This window comes from Anolis carolinensis, chromosome 4, assembly GCF_035594765.1.
Source record: "Anolis carolinensis isolate JA03-04 chromosome 4, rAnoCar3.1.pri, whole genome shotgun sequence".
Classification (NCBI taxonomy): domain Eukaryota; kingdom Metazoa; phylum Chordata; class Lepidosauria; order Squamata; family Dactyloidae; genus Anolis; species Anolis carolinensis.
The window spans coordinates 13,972,476-13,989,371 of NC_085844.1; the positions used below are offsets into that span (position 1 = coordinate 13,972,476).

The 16,896-nt window shown below is 38.4% G+C and overlaps 1 protein-coding gene across 1 annotated transcript in view; it reads right to left on the reverse strand.

The window, feature by feature from the left end:
• Nucleotides 1–466: 466 nt before the first annotated feature.
• efr3a (EFR3 homolog A) overlaps nucleotides 467–16,896 on the reverse strand; it is an 87,786-nt gene continuing 71,356 nt past the window's right edge. The window contains exons 19-24 of the mRNA XM_062980022.1: nucleotides 15,008–15,135; nucleotides 9,683–9,771; nucleotides 7,795–7,843; nucleotides 7,374–7,477; nucleotides 6,697–6,746; nucleotides 467–5,422 (exon numbers count right to left, since the gene is read on the reverse strand). Of these exons, the coding sequence (XP_062836092.1) occupies nucleotides 5,317–5,422; nucleotides 6,697–6,746; nucleotides 7,374–7,477; nucleotides 7,795–7,843; nucleotides 9,683–9,771; nucleotides 15,008–15,135 (526 nt within the window). The 3' untranslated portion in view covers nucleotides 467–5,316. The remainder of the gene's footprint in view (nucleotides 5,423–6,696; nucleotides 6,747–7,373; nucleotides 7,478–7,794; nucleotides 7,844–9,682; nucleotides 9,772–15,007; nucleotides 15,136–16,896) is intronic.

Below are 16,896 nucleotides of genomic sequence, written 5' to 3' on the forward strand. Positions count from 1 at the left end.
ATTCATTATATTTAGCATTCCCTAAAGAAGATTTCAAATGTTCTTACAATTCCAGATTTGATTTAAATGAAGTGTTTTGTTCAAATACAAGCCAATTTGCTAACTTAGAATACTTGCATACAGTAACAGATTTACATTAGAGCATTGTGTGTGTTGTGTATCTTCCCATCAGATGTTTATTTCGGAAAGAAGAAGGGAGCTGGCCAGCTTTCCAAATTTCTTAAATTATCTTAATACTAGAACTTAAATTAGAGGAAGGGATTGGTGTGATGTTTTCCTGTGAGTGCTTTTTAAAAATATGCAATTTCTGGTTTAGACCATAATATGTCATCTTCTAAAAGAAATAGAAACCGCCCTTAAGTATTTGCATTGACAAGTGGTAAGCATCAACAACAGCAAAACCAAATAATTAGAAATGATCTAAGACAAAGAAAACACACACCGAAGACAACTCTCACATGAAATGTACAATTGCAGAATCTTCATTTCCCTTTTATTTTCCTGAATACAGAACATTACAGAATCACATTGCTACATTGAATAAAAACCAGCCATTAGGTAAAGCCAAGATAACGTGAACAGGAAAGTAATCAACTAACATTAGTTTTACTCTATATAATTGATTGATTTCAACGCATGAAGATAACTGCACTTTTCCATTTACACTACAATAATTTTCTCTAAGGATAACGAAGCTACAGAAATGATTGTCAGTGAAAAGCAAGACTACATATACACTACGCAGGAGTCCTGTTTTCATATTTGAGGTACAACTAATAGGCAAGGAACTATATGGTGCATCAATTTCTTAGGATTTTGTTCTTGAGTGATACCAAGAAAGAACCCTGTTGGCAAATGTCAAGAACACGTGTGAATGAAAATAATTTAGAGACATTTGTGTATGGCCAAAGAATTCTGAATCCCAAAGTATGTAAGAAAAGGGAAGTGTCCCATAAAAACCAAACAGAGGTGTTCAAAAGTGCAGATTTATGAACAAACTAGTATCAGTTGGCCTCATTTGGATGCAATTCTTCATGAAAAATGTCCAGGCTATTTCCTTGTGTGTAAAAAGCAGGTAGTGTAGTCATCCTATGAAGTTCTCCTACTTATACCATAAGTGTACAAATAGAAGATGTACAAGAGTGTTTGTGCAAATCCCATTTGTGGTAAGAGAGCTTGGCACAAAAACAACAGTGATAGCAACCATGCTTGAGAAGTAATCCAATGATGTCCACAGTGTAGTGGCTTTTAAAATAAACACCATCCAGGTGCACAATATTTTGATTTGCCTTGCCCACAGAATATCTTGCTGAAATGACACCTTGAAAACTATTGTACATGAAGACATACTGGACCATGGGTTAGAGGCCAACTTTCCTATGTGTGTGTAGATGGGTTTTATGTAGATGGTACTTAAACAGGCCAAGAAAAGTTGGAACGGGGTCATTAATTGAAGAGATGTCTTAATATAATGGGAACCAAAGTGTGTTGTCGGGTCCTTCAGGCAGATTGTGGACCAAACACAGGGAATGCTCTGAGTGCAGACTCAAATGATTCTTGCTTGGTCCTATTGATCCTCAGGAAACATTTTAAAAGTGTATACAATGAATTTATTTATGGTGCTGTAGGAATGGGGTAGTAGTCAGGATTACAGCTGGAAAAGGTTACTCTTTAGACTACAACACAGAGAATGCCCCATCCAGCAGGGCTACTGGTTATGCTTACTGAAAGGGCCAGAAGTGTAGTTGGAAAAATATACTATTCCAAGCTCTGTGATCTAACAAATGGCAACATTTTAAATATCTTTACAGGTTAAAATGTACCAGAAAATTATTCAGCCTCTTGGAAGCAATTACCCAAGAAATGAGTTCATTCTAGAAGGAAAGTCTAAGATAACCAATCAGATTAATTACCAATAGCAAGGAAAATGGGTATGTGCTATCCTAATAATAACAACGTATATTCCCTTTAAAATAGATTAATGCAATGTCTTCATCTCAACATGCGATCTACTGCTACTTCAAGGGGGGAGGTCACAGTTAGTTCATTAGGATGAATTATCCAAAGAACAATCTTGCAGGATGGAGCTCAGGATCCAAAGGCTTTGTATGAATCTGTTTAGGGTCCTTCCAGGCTCTCCATGAAATTCTTGCATGTCTAATATTTGCAGGCCTTGGGGACAACCATCTAGTGAAATACAAGGAGTTGCAGCTGAAAGGGGGAACAATGTGCACATCTTTTGGGTCATTTGGCTCCAACCTGAGACCCTCCAAATGTGTGGAAAGTTACTTTCCAACACACTGGAAGGGGCCAGTGTTGGAGGAGGACAGCTTTGAGTACATCCACTGGGCTCTTTGGATCCAAGCTTAAAGTCTTACAAGTCAGGTCTTTGCACTACAACAACTCCTCTGTTTTACCTACAGGACAGCAAGGATAACAACATTCCTAATCGTTTGCACATTTTTATACAACACTTTGCAACACAACATTAAGAAAGGATTATATCCTAACATTTATACCAAATATATGAACTTCAGTTTAGCCATTAAACACAGTAAAATACATACAAACCACAAGGTCCTTAACATATGTGGGTCATAGCATCTTAACACACACACACATATATATATTGTCAAAAGGTCTTATTCATCACATAGGTTTGAAGAACGCTCATTAATACAAAGAAAGAGACTTCACACAATGCAACCTTTGCTTCTTCAGTTTCACGGTTTAGCATTTATCAGTAATTGTTCCTTTATTCTTGCCATATCAAATATATATATCTTTCCTATTAATTTCCCCAGCGTTGACAAAATAATCTGCTTTCTTGAAATCCAGTCTGTATGAAACTATATTTCTTTAGACATGAAAAAATATTGCACCTTTGAGAGCTTCCAACAGAAGCTCTCTGCCTCTCGAGAGATGCGGCTCTGGAAACAAAGAGAGGACTTCTATTATTTAGAAGTCCCAGCAATGGCAGGAAAAGGTGCTCCATTCAAGCATGGAGCCAAGCATGGCACATCAACAACAGAGTCCCACACATGTCTGGGGCTCTGCTTCACAGCTTTTGACCTTTGGCAGGAAATACAGCACATTTTGTTACCCTCTTCCCATTAGATAAGACACTTTTTAATGGGTTTCCAAATCATTATGTGGAATAGTGCAATCGAAATGTCTTGGGTAGCTCAAGATAATATGCATAAATATAGTTACATAATTATGATCGTCATCATGGTCCTTCATCCAGGCGGACATGGATCTTCTTAAGTGGAACCACCACCCAGGAAGAGACCATCTGTTAGTTTACAAAACTGCGGCATTTTAAAAACAAAATTATAAGGAGAAGAAAGTGTGATCTGAATTCAATCCTGGTTTGAAAACCAGTATTGGCTAGAAAAAATGTGTTTTTAGAGTACAGTGGCTAGAATCCCACAGATAGTATGGCCACTGAAGGTAAGAGCTGTAGTTCAGAAAAGGAACTTGTGCAAGCTCTTATGAACTGAATGCAAAATCTTTGCTCTTACATTAAGTTTTCAACCAAGGAAAACGCTTATACATACCCCCTTATCTGTGCATACCTTTTTTTCTATTTCAGTTAGCAAAAGAATTCTTTCTAAACAATTTAGGTTCTTCTTAATGAAGAAATCCTGGGTGCAGCATTTCATAGAATCATAGAATCATAGAACAGTAGAGTTGGAAGAGACCTCATGGGCCATCCAGTCCAACCCACTGCCAAGAAGCAGGAAATCGCATTCAAAGCACCCCCGACAGATGGCCATCCAACCTCTGCTTAAAAGCCTTCAAAGAAGGAGCCTCCACTACACTCCAGGGCAGAGAGTTCCACTGCTGAACAGCTCTCACAGTTAAGAAGTTCTTCCTGATGTTCAGGTGGAATCTCCTTTCCTGTAGTTTGAAGCCATTGTTCCGTGTCCTAGTCTGCAGGGCAGCAGAAAACAAGCTTGCTCCCTCCTCCCTATGACTTCCCCTCACATATTTATACATAGCTATCATGTCTCCTCTCAGGCTTCTCTTCTGCAGGCTATACATTCCTAGTTCTTTAAGCCACTCCTCATAGGGCTTGTTCTCCAGACCCTTGATCATTTTAGTTGCCCTCCTCTGGACGCTTTCCAGCTTGTCAACATCTCCCTTCAATTATGGTGCCCAGAATTGGACACAATATTCTAGGTATGGTCTGATCAAGGCAGAATAGAGGGGGAGCATGACTTCCCTGGATCTAGACACTATACTCCTATTGATGAACATTGAAATCTCAAATCTTATAAGACAAAACCAAACATCTCAAGATTCTTTGGGAAGGATCAGGAGATTCAATCCAGACTGTTATCGGTCATCGGCCTTTAACAGTCTAGCCCTGTGCATGTATTCTTGGAAGTACCGTATATACTCAAGTATAAGCTGACCCGAATATAAGCCGAGACACCTAATTTTACCACAAAAACTGGGAAAATGTATTGACTCAAGTATAAGATGAAGGTGAGAAATGCAGTAGCTACTGGTAAATTTCAAAAATAAAAATAGATACCAATAAAATTACATTAATTGAGGCATCAGTAGGTTAAATGTTTTTGAATAATTACATAAAACTCTAATTTAACATAATAATTACTTTAATAAGATAAGATTGTCCAACTCTAATTACCTATATGTTCGAGTATAAGACAAACCAAATATAAGCTGGCCAGGACCCTCACTCGAATATAAGCTGAGTGGGGCTTTATCAGCTTAGACTCAAGTATATGCAGTAATTCTCATTAAATGCAATGGGGCTTATTCTAGTTATGTGTACATAACTTTACAGTTTTGGTCACAAAGAGAGTCACACTTTACATTTACTAAGAGAAGGCCTATTCTATGTGAACACAAAGAGCTTATCAATTTTGTAAACTTGTTGAAATGGAGAAAGAAAAGTGTTTTGAAAAATACATGTTAGACCTGTAAAAAAAACCCTCATGTGTATACAGATATTTTAAAAATGCCATTTGCAATTAAATTCAAAAAGTAACAAAGTGTTAAAATACAGCAAAAAAGGGAAATATGATTTACAAATAATAATTATTTCCCTCCTTTAAAAAGTCACAGGAGTGCAATTCTAAACCAAATGTAATTTACTCTATGGGTGTCACATTAGCTTAGTTCAACCTTTATTTCTCCAGATGTTCTGGACAAAATCTTCCAGCTGGTATGTTTAATGCTCGGGAATTACAGGAGTTGAAAGTTCAGTGCATCTGGAGAAAACTTTTTAGGTGGAATAAGTATCAGAGATGTTTAAATCCTCCTTTAAAAAATGAAGGATGCTCAGTACACACAAAGATCTGGAAATTTTATCTCATAGACTGGGATGGACTGGTAATGGGCATGTCCAGCAGTGATTGATACTGTTCCAGAAGGGCTAGGAGGTGGCCTAAAAACAAAAACAGAAAAAGGAATATTATTTTAAAGTTTCACACATTCATACATACTCATGTTTTTCAATGTTAATCCTGTATCAGCTCCTTGGTTAAGTACAGTATGACCGCTATATCTGCATAGAAATACTTTCTTGAACAACACATGTAAAAGTGAGTCTATGGATAATAGCAAACTCTGTTGAAACAAAGGTTTGCTGCACCATCCCCGCAAATGAAGAGGCCACATTCATGATTGGATTAACTAAGGGCAACTTGTATTATTGTTACCTAATTAATTCACTTGATCTCTTTGAACCCAATCACTGTGCAGACTGTGAGCATATCAAATATATCTTGCTGTGAACTTGGCAATGAACTTGGTGAGGATAATCTTTCCAAATCATCAATTTCTGCTACCCACTTCCTGAGCCTCCTGTTTAAGCCCCCCCCCCCTTTATTTACATCATGTGGACAATTATCCAGAAAGTACATTACGTTTTGGAATTTAAAATGAACAAAGTATAGGAGAAAACATTTACCATTTGCAGTTGAAAGCCAGATCCAAATACCACTTCTCAACATAGTCGCCATTCAAATCTAGGCACTTATCATAGCAATAAATGAGCCCATAGGAAATATCTAGATCAGGCATGGGCAAACTTCAGCCCTCCAGGTGTTTTGGACTTCAAATCCCACTATTCCTAACAGCTCCAGCCCTTTCCTTTTACCCCCCAGTCGCTTAAGTCCAAAACACCTGGAGGGCTGACATTTGCCCATGCCTACCCTAGAGAGAATATATTTTGTTGGATGATAAATGAAACTTTCGGAACTGGTCCTACAGATACCAGGGCCATAAGCAGCCTCTTCTGGCCTGCTTCCCTCCCCCTCCAAACTTCACAGAAATGTCATTGACCCATATTTCAATTACAGTTTCAATGAATCTCATTCTCTCCATGCAGCCAGTGCCTGGCAAAGTTGTTGGGTGAAGCTCATGGGCCCATTCCAACATTATCATTGTTTTATTCTATGAGAAAGAATGGCTACTAAACCAATTTAATTGCAACAAGTGTTTGTAATATAGAAAAGTCACTGGAAGACACACTGGCATCTGTTATTAACAACAGCCTGCAACACTCAAACCATATTTACTTGGAAACAAGTCCTAGGAAAAAAGCCAAAATGGATGCAGTCTTTTAAAACTACAGAAGAAAAACAAGTTAATTAACCCCAAATCATCTGTTTCACATATTCATCGCAGCCTCAAACAAATGTATTCCTGAAGCCTTACCGAACAGTGCGCTCCAATATCTGTGTCAGCCTGTCATGGAGGAAGTTTGCCTAAAAAGAGGAATGATTTATTATTTTAGAGAAATGCTAGATTCTCACTGCACTTTTCCAACAAATTAAGCTAGAAAACTGACAGCTCATAAAGCTGGCATTGCTTGTTATTGGGATTTAATTGCATCAACAGCTCACCTGTATGGATGGGGAGCCATGACCCAATGGACCATGTTCCAGGCTGGAACCTCCCCAGAATGAGAACAATTTCATTTAATTGTTTTCTGGTATTTAAATGTCCCCTCTCCCTTGATATACAAGGTGCTGACACTTTACTAGGCAGAGTGAGGAATTCACTCCATCCTAACAAATAAAGGAAAAGGTTTCCCAGCCATCATCCTGTCCTTAAGGCCATCACCTCTATCTTATCAATTTTCATCCTTTAGGTCACTTTGCATCTTATTCAGCTGCATACTACGGTTCTTTCAATATTAATGAGGCTGCACCAAATGGTTTGAACTGTGTATGAAATTATGGGTCAGGAAACAGGAGAGTCCTTGAATAAATTTGGAACATCTAACTATCAAAATGAGATCTAGTAAATGTGGATATTTAAATTGAGTGTTTTGAAGAACAAGATGGCTTCACATAAGCAAGCAGGTTGCAGACCACTGTCTAAATGCTCACCTTGGTTTCACATTGTGCAGCAATTTCTTCAAAAGGAGCCTTCTGGAATTTTTCAATCACTAGACGCCTCTTTTCCTTCTCTTGTTCCTCAAGCGCATTGTTGTCTTTTGGGAAGTTAAATAAAAATACTGAGGGTCACATTTGCAAAGTCTCTGATGACATTAGTAAAGCAACCAACAATATGGAAGCAATGGAAAAAGAAGTCAATAAATCACTAAAGTGACAGTGGTCATATTTACCTGTCACAAAGCTATAGGAGGAGTTGGAAGGTAATGTGATGTGTGAGCCTACATCTTCTAACAAGCCATGGTTGATTAACTAGCCAAGATTTATTAACCAATAGAAATCCAAACTGCTGAGCAGGGCAACAAAATGTGAGATGCAACAAGATGAGTGGATATAGAAACACAATCTTTCTTACCTATGGCCTGCTTCAGTGTTTCAAATGTGATCTCTTCAGTGCTATTTGCCTAGAACACACATAATGATGAAGAATTTGATGAAAATATTGTTAAAAGCTAGCCTCAATTGATTTGAGTAAGATCAAACATTATTTTTAGGGTCAATGTCAGGACTATCCTTACCCCTCTGAGACGTTATAAGTATGGAGTAAAATAATACATAATAATAATAGACTTTATATATATTCTGCTTTATCTCCCCGTAGGGACTCAGAGTGGATTACAGTTTTGCATATATAAGGCAATGCCTTTTCACACAGTGAACAATGACATACAATACACAGACAGAAGCAAAGGCCTTCCCCTTTCTATCCTTGGCCTCTGGATGCGATGTTCAACTCCGGCCATGGGGAATGCCCTTCTTCCATTTTTTCCATGCCAAGAAGACTGTTAGAATCATAGAAGCACAGAGTTGGAAGATTCCTCATGAGACATCCAGTCCAACCGCCTGCCAAGAAGCAGGGAAATCGCATTCAAAGTCTATGTTGTCCATAGACTTTCTCTGATAGTTGCCGGCATTGTCTGCATGGGGTGCCTTTTTAACCTCCCCATCGAAGCGGTAACTATTGATTTACTTGCATTACATGCTTTTGAACTGCTAGGTATTAGGCAGAAGCTAGGTCTGACAGCCAGGAGCTCACCCAGATTCGTGGCTTTGAACTGCTAACCATTTGGTCAGCAGATTTCCTGCAGCTAACTGTTTAACCGTTGTGCTACTGCGGCCCCTAAAAGCATTTTAAATGTTAGGATTAACACTCACACATATTTTTGAATTGTTGACTAAAATGAACATTGTGAGATTTTTCTTGTTTCTAGAATTTTTGTGAGAATTTTCCTTTGCACATCTTTGCCTTCCACAAAAATGTTTTTACCATGAATCCAAGTTCTTAGATTTTTTAAAAAAAATAATTAAAAGTATGTAAAGCCTTTCATAACTACACCCAGTAAGAAGAAAACTTTTGAAATTATCCACTCTTTTTAGCAAAAGAAAAATAGACATGATTTATCACCTTACATGAGACACTATTCCAATTTGAGCCCCAACTCTAGTTGCCAAGAAGGATGAGACAGCTGGCTTATCACACGTTTATCTTTTATCTTGAAAACCTCATGACTCTTTGAGTCTCTTTTAAGAGAGAAAAAGCAGTATATAAATAAATATAATAATAAAATATTAACAATGACACAATTTTAATTAGATGGTCTTAGATGTTGAGCGGGGCCTCCAGTGGCGAAGTGTGTTAAAGCGCTGAGCTGCTGAACTTGTGGACCAAAAGGTTGCAGGTTCAAATCCCAGGAGCGGAATGAGCGCCTGCTGTTAGCCCCAGCTTCTGCCAACCTAGCAGTTCGAAAACATGCAAATGTGAGTAGATCAATAGGTACCGCTCCGGCGGGAAGGTAATGGCGCTCCATGCAGTCATGCCGGCCACATGACCTTGGAGGTGTCTACAGACAACGCTGACTCTTCGGCTTAGAAATGGAGATGAGCACCAATCCCCAGAGTTGAACACGACTGAACTTAACATCAGGGGAAACCTTTACCTTTACCTAGATGTTGAGCAACCTCCTCTCAATTTTAGTTTCCAGTGGAAATCACAGTTCTTAATGTCTTTTAGGATGATACAGTGTCAGTTCACATGCGATACCAAAGAGTACCAAAGAGACATCAGACTTTGGTATATTTTAGGTGGCTGGACTATGATAAAAGTATTGCCCAGAAACATCAGCAATATTGAATCCACCAGGATTTTGAGTTGATATTTTTAAATTAAAGGTGGGAATGTTGGAAAGCATTACAGAACACAATGTAAAAATGACATCCTCTTCATTAAACAAGAATGTACATACCCTTTCATCCAGATTACAGCCTGGCAGAATGTCTACTTGAATTGACAAGGTGTCCACAATACTCTTTCTCCTGGACAGTCTATCTTCATCTGGACAAAAAGAGTAACAAGAATTCCATCACCCATCTTTTCATACACTTATTTTCATAGCCCCAGACTGATGCAAGTTGAATAGAATATTCATCGTCTCTCACTATTTTGTTGTCTTTTGTACCAGCAGTGTATGGCATATTGTGTTCTTGTTTTTACAAATTATTTCTGCAAAACAACGACTACCATGCAAATACTACACTACCAATGCATGAAGATTCTCTGGCAAGTCCGACTTAATTCTTCCAAAGGTCTAAGAAGAGAAAGTTGATTTGTAAAAATCATTAAGTATATCCTTTGTCAATACAATAAGAAGTGATATCATATGGAGGCAAGCTGTTACACTCTGGCCCTTGCTCCTCACCTTCAATAATGTACCAAAGGGCCACTTAATAAGTCCATAGCTATGTTGAGATTTGAACCAGGGTATAGCTAGCTGTCAGTGCAAATGGCAATTCCAATGGGAAAAGGCCACCATAGGCCCATCAAGTGCTTTTGTAAAAAAAAAAAAAATACATCCTGCCATTGAGTTATTGGTTGCAGATTTTTCATGGCTCATGATTGTGGCATAATTGCCATGGCTGCAAATGTTTCCTAAGCCTACCTTAACAGATAGGAATTGTACTGAGCAATGATGAATCTGTTTGTGAACTAAGTCCAGCAGGATGATAGCTTGGCTCCCTAAAAATACTGCTTCTTATTGTTGTACCAAAGATCAAAGGGAAAACCAACTGATTCCTAATCCATCTAAAACACAGAAATGTGCTTTTCATCTTAAAAACAGACAAGCACCTCGAGTTCTGAGGATCATCTGGGAAGGAATCCCACTGGAGCATTGCAGCATGCCAAAATACCTGGGAGTCACTCTGTACCATTCTCTGACTTACAAGAAGCACTGCTTGAATATCAAGCAAAAGGTAGGTGCTCAGTTAATAATGTGGCAACCACATTCACAATGTGAAAAAGTATAGCACTGGTAACAGAAGTTCAAAGATGTGCACCAAGCTATTACAGCAATACCTCTATAAATGCCACACTCTATGCAAAAGAACCCAATTCTATGCATTTAGAGATGAGTGGAGTCCATTTCAACCCATCATTCAAAACTACTCATCTTTAGATACTTTTCCAGTGGCATTTCACGGGTTGCCCACAAGACAGAAACCGTAGTGTGTGATGTGTCCCGTGGGATGCAACTCGGAAAGTGTCTAGAGACGGGTTCAACATTGCGTGTGATGAGGTCCAAACTCACAACATAAAAAAGGAGATGAAAGCAACACTAGCTCTTTCTTTCTATCTACGCACAAGATGCTTACTGGGGTGTCTATAAATCTAAACCACAACAGGAAAATGCTGCAAAAATGAAGCTATAGTTCAAATTTACCTTTTGACTTGCGCCTGCATTTATGAGGCTTTTTGCCAGATGGAAACAGAGCTAAATATCAAGAGATGTACAAGGGTGGAAACAAAACATTTAGGTTGACATGCTAGTCAGGAAACTCAAAAATAGGATAGCAGAAAAGTCATAAACATGATGACAGGATCAAGAGAACTAGATGACTGGAGAAAGACGCTGGATCTCGGTTTATTTGACGCACAACTGGCTGCATTTGGAATGCATAATATTGTGTGGCACAGTCAAGGGAGTGGGAGAAAAAAGGAGTTTATTTTGGCAACACAAAAAACGCCAAACAAACCTCAAAGTGTCTACTGGCTTCAAATAAAATCCTTTATAATATACAGTTAGCCCTCCACATTTCCGGATTAAAACTTTATGGATTTGATTATTCACATATTGATTAATATTTATTTATTTATTTACAGCATTTATATTCCGCCCTTCTCACCCCGAAGGGGACTCAGGGCGGATCACATTACACATATTAGGCAAACATTCAATGCCTTTTAACATAGGACAAAGACAAACAACAACATAGCTCCGAGCGGGCCTCGAACTTATGACCTCCTGGTCAGTGATCCATTGCAGTTAATTGCAATGGCTTGCTCTCCCGTCTGCGCCACAGCCCCGGGCTTCCGAGGAATTGCTGCTTCCTCCAGCTCAAGCTTGACTACAGAGATGCACTAGAGGAGCTACAGATTCCTAGAGGTGTCAGGAACAAAAACAAAACAAGGGTTTTCAACTTTCATGGCCCTCATAAGCTCCTCACAGTAACAAATGTGGAGGGCTAAATTCCCAGAATTAAAAGCATCTGAGTGTAACTTCTAGGGCGTAGCTATACTTCATTTCAAACAGAATTTGCATAAACCCAGATTTTTGGCTCCCTGCCCTCATATCAACTGAACATCGTAGAAGGAGAGAAGATTAGTCAGGGCACTGCACTATCACGCCTAAACTTAGTAATTGAGGAAAAGCACTCCCTCAATCCCTGCTGCCATTGCCATGGTCTCTGAGACACTGAACAGCAGCCAGGATTTGCTGGAGTTAATCCTCTCTCCCACTTCCATTCCCCTTTCCTTGTGTTTCATGTCATTTTGATTTGCAAGCATGAGAATAGGGAAGTGTCAAATTAAAAATCTGTAAGCTGCTCTGGAGTCTTTTTGACTGTAGAGATGGGAATGAAGGCTCTAAGCAAACAAACAACGATGAAGTCAAGATAGTAGAAGAATTACCATAAATGTGCAAGCTGTCTTCGATTATGAGCAATTAACATTCTCATATACCATGTGAGACTATAGTATGATCCCAGTATCTACGATGAATACATTCCTAAAACCCAAAGGATACCTGAAACTATGGATAATAGCAAACAGAAGAGTCTCACTTATCCAACCTTCACTCATCCAACGTTCTATATTATCCAACGCAGTCTGCCTCCCGCCCGGATCCACAGCTATTTCTCTAGACAAGCAAGGATCACCGATTTTTAAAAATTGTCACAGGACTGAAATTTTTACAGATTTAACTTCCGACATTGTTGTAAGTTCATTTTATGCAATTATATCTTTATTTGTAGTCAATTTTTTTAGTAGTCAAATGTTTTATGTGTTGTCGAAGGCTTTCATGGCCGGGATCACAGGGTTGTTGTATGTCTTTCGGGCTGTGTGGCCATGTTCCAGAAGTATTCTCTCCTGACGTTTCACCCACATCTATGGCAGGCATCCTCAGAGGTTGTGAGGCATGGATAGTCCAGGGTGTGACAAGAGTCCTTTGTCAGTTGGAAGCCAGCATTAATGTTAAGAACTCTTGTCACACCCTGGACTATCCATGCCTCACAACCTCTGAGGATGTCTGCCATAGATGTGGGCAAAACGTCAGGAGAGAATACTTCTGGAACATATCCACACAGCCCGAAAGACATACAACAACCCAGTCAATGTTTTTTTATTCAATGTTTTCAATACACTACGATGTTTTGGTATTAAATTCGTAAATACGGTAATTACTACATAATATTACTGTGTATTGAACTGCTTTTTCTGTCAATTTGTTGTAAAACATGATGTTTTGGTACTTAATTTGTAAAATCATAACGTAATTTGATGTTTAATAGGCTTTTCCTTAATCCCGCCTTATTATCCAACATTTTTGCTTATCCAACGTTCTGCTGACTGGTTTATGTTGCATAAGTGAGACTCTACTGTATTTGGACTTGAATCATACAATAGTATTGCACTGGAGGACCTGGAAAAGCCCACAAACACTTCCTGGGCTTGGGGAGGGGGGAGCTGAATGTCTTTAACTGTGGATACGGAGCCTCTGGTGGCTCAGTGTGTTAAAGCGCTGAGCTGCTGAACTTGCAGACTGAAAGGTCCCAAGTTCAAATCCGGGGAGCAGAGTGAGCGCCCACTGTTAGCTCCAGCTTCTGCCAACCTAGCAATTTGAAAACATGCAAATGTGAGTAGATCAATAGGTGCTGCTCCGGCGGGAAGGTAACGGTGTTCCATGCAGTCATGCCGGCCACATGACCTTGGAGGTGTCTACGGACAATGTCAGCTCTTTGGCTTAGAAATGGAGATGAGCACCAACCTTCAGAGTTGGACACGACTGGACTTAACGTCAGGGGAAAACCTTTACCTTTACCTAACTGTGGATATTGAATTGAAGGGTCATGGGAGTCGTACTATACCAGGTAGTTAACTGTTTGTTGAACTACCAGTAACTGTCCTGGATTTCAAGAAATACCTTCTCCTGGTCCAGCTTGCTACCCCAGATCTTTAAAAATAGTTGCCAGACACTAGGAACTCTGACAACCATATAGGGTTCTGTGCCTCACTTAGGTATCCTAATGCCTCATCACACCAGAGCATGGATCCACTTTAAATCCGGTTTCTGCCTCCTGCAGCATAGAATCATAGAATCATAGAATCATAGAATAGTAGAGTTGGAAGAGACCACATGGGCCATCTAGTCCAACCCCCTGCTAAGAAGCAGGAAATCGCATTCAAAGCACCCCCGACAGATGGCCATCCAGCCTCTGCTTAAAAGCCTCCAAGGAAGGAGCCTCCACCACGGCCCCGGGCATTCTGGGGTTTGTAATTTGGTGAGGCCCAGGATCTGTCTGGCTTAAAACCTCCAAGGTGGAAAACCTACCTGACAAATAAAACTACACCATAATGCTGTTTGTTTGCCCTTGTTGTTGCTCATTCACTGACATCACATCTTTTCTCTCCAGACTGGGACACAAAATGAATTATAAAAATAATATAGTGTATTGTATATACTCATGTATAAATCAATCTATGTAGATTGAGGGCAGATTTTGGGACCAAAATTATGGATTTTCGTATGACCTGTGAATATGACCAAGGAGAATGGAAAGCATCATTGCTGATTTGGGGACCCGGCTGCCTCTGGCTGCTGCCATTTCTCCAACTAGACATTCAAAACAGACAGAAGCAATAACACAGCAGAGAAAATAGAAGAGATTGGTGCTTCTCTTAGATTTTCCCAGGATAGACTAATCTTTCACCTCATGCCACTCTATTCAGAGAAGGGAATAGTTTCCTTTTTAATAAGGGCTAAGATATAGTACTCACATTGACCTGTGGATAAGCCAGCCCAGAGTTTTGGGGTTGATTTTTTTTTTTTTTACTTATACATGATTATATAGGGTAAATACAAACACATACAAAGAAATATAAGGAAAGACATTAAAAAGGTTAATATAGGATGAAATTATGAACAAAAATGTTTAAAGCAAATTCTTTAAAATACAAAAGAGAAAAAACACTGATTTTTTTTTAAAAAAAGATATGTGAGCCATCAATTGCCTACCTGTCACAAGAGGTACATAAGGGACTGATAGCCGTTCCACACAGTAGCCACTGCCACCCAGTGATTCTGCCATCTGGTTGGTCAGGAAAAACAAGCTTGTTTCATCCTTTCCCAGGGAATTGGGTAGGCTTCAAAACAGAATTTAAGATTATTAATTTCTAATCATCATAGCACTAAACTAAAAAAAACAATAGCACAAGAGGGAGGACAGATTAATGTAAATATCACAAAGGCAGTAACTGCTAATAATTTTTGTTCCTTTTGTCAGTGGTTTTCAGAATAAATGCATCTTGCCCTCGGTTTACCTTTAAAAATCAGTTTTATACTTATTCATTTCTGCAAAGCTTTTGACACAAAATAAATAAAAACCTTTAAAATGGTTTATGTGAGAGGAATATGTGGCCCACCAGGTGTCACTAGACATCAGCTTATATCACTTTTTCTTTGAATGTTTTGTAAACTGTATGTTATCCACTTAACAACTGGGGTCCATGGACCATAATAAAGTGTGTGTGTGTGTGTGTGTGTGTGTGTGTGTGTGTGTGTTTGTGTGTGTATATGTATGTATGTATGTATGTATGTACCATATATACTCGAGTATAAGCCAGCCCAAATATAAGCCGAGGAACCTAATTTTACCACAAAAAAAACTGGATAAACATTGACTCCAGTATAAGCCGAGGGTGGTAAATTTCAGAAATAAAAATAGATACCAATAAAATTACATTAATTGAGGCATCAGTAGGTTAAATGTTTTTTAATATTTACATAAAGCTGAAATTTAAGATAAGACTGTCCATCTCTGATCAAATCATTATTCTCATCTTCTTCAATGTAAATGTGCTTATGTATTCTTATAATAATAATAGAATAAAATAATACATGAATAATAATAATAATAATAATAATAATAATGGAAAAGAATACAAGTACAGTAGAGTCTCACTTATCCAACATTCTGGATTATCCAACACATTTTGTAGTCAATATTTTCAATACATCGTGATATTTTGGTGCTAAATTCGTAAATACAGTAATTACTACATAGCATTACTGCGTATTGAACTACTTTTTCTGTCAAATTTGTTGTATAACATGATGTTTTGGTGCTTAATTTGTAAAATCATAGCCTAATTTGATGTTTAATAGGCTTTTCCTTAATCCCTCCTTATTATCCAACATATTCACTTATCCAACATTCTGCCGGCCCGTTTATGCTGGATAAGTGAGACTCTACTGTAACAATAAATAGAGTAAAATAATAAATGCAATAATAATAATAAGATCAGAGTGAAATAATAAATGTATTATTAATAATAATAAAAATAGAGTAAAATAAATGCAACAGTAGCAGCAATAATAGAGAAAAATAATAATAAATGTAATAATACCAATAATAAAAGAGAAAAATAATAAATGTACCATATATTCTCGAGTATAAGCTGACCCAAATATAAGCCAACCAGGACCCTCACCTGAGTATAAGCTGAGGGGGGGATTTTTCAGTCTTAAAAAAAGAGCTGAAAAACTAGGCTTATACTCGAGTATATACAGTGTGTGTGTGTGTGTGTATGTATGTATGTATGTGTGTGTGTGTGTGTGTGTATGTATGTATATATATATATATATATATATATATATATATATATATCACTTTTTGTCATTGGATATCTGATGTAAGGTTAATGGCAGTTGCAGTCTAGCAACATCCTCTTCTTTTTTGTTTGCTGCTACTTAGTAACTTGAGAGCCGACCTGGTCTACTGACTGGACTATTGGACCAGGACCTAGGAAACCAGGGTTCAAATCTTCCTTGAGCCATGGAAACCCTCTGGGTGACTTTGGCCAAGTCACACTTATCTTAGTTTCAACGGGAGGCAATGGTAAACC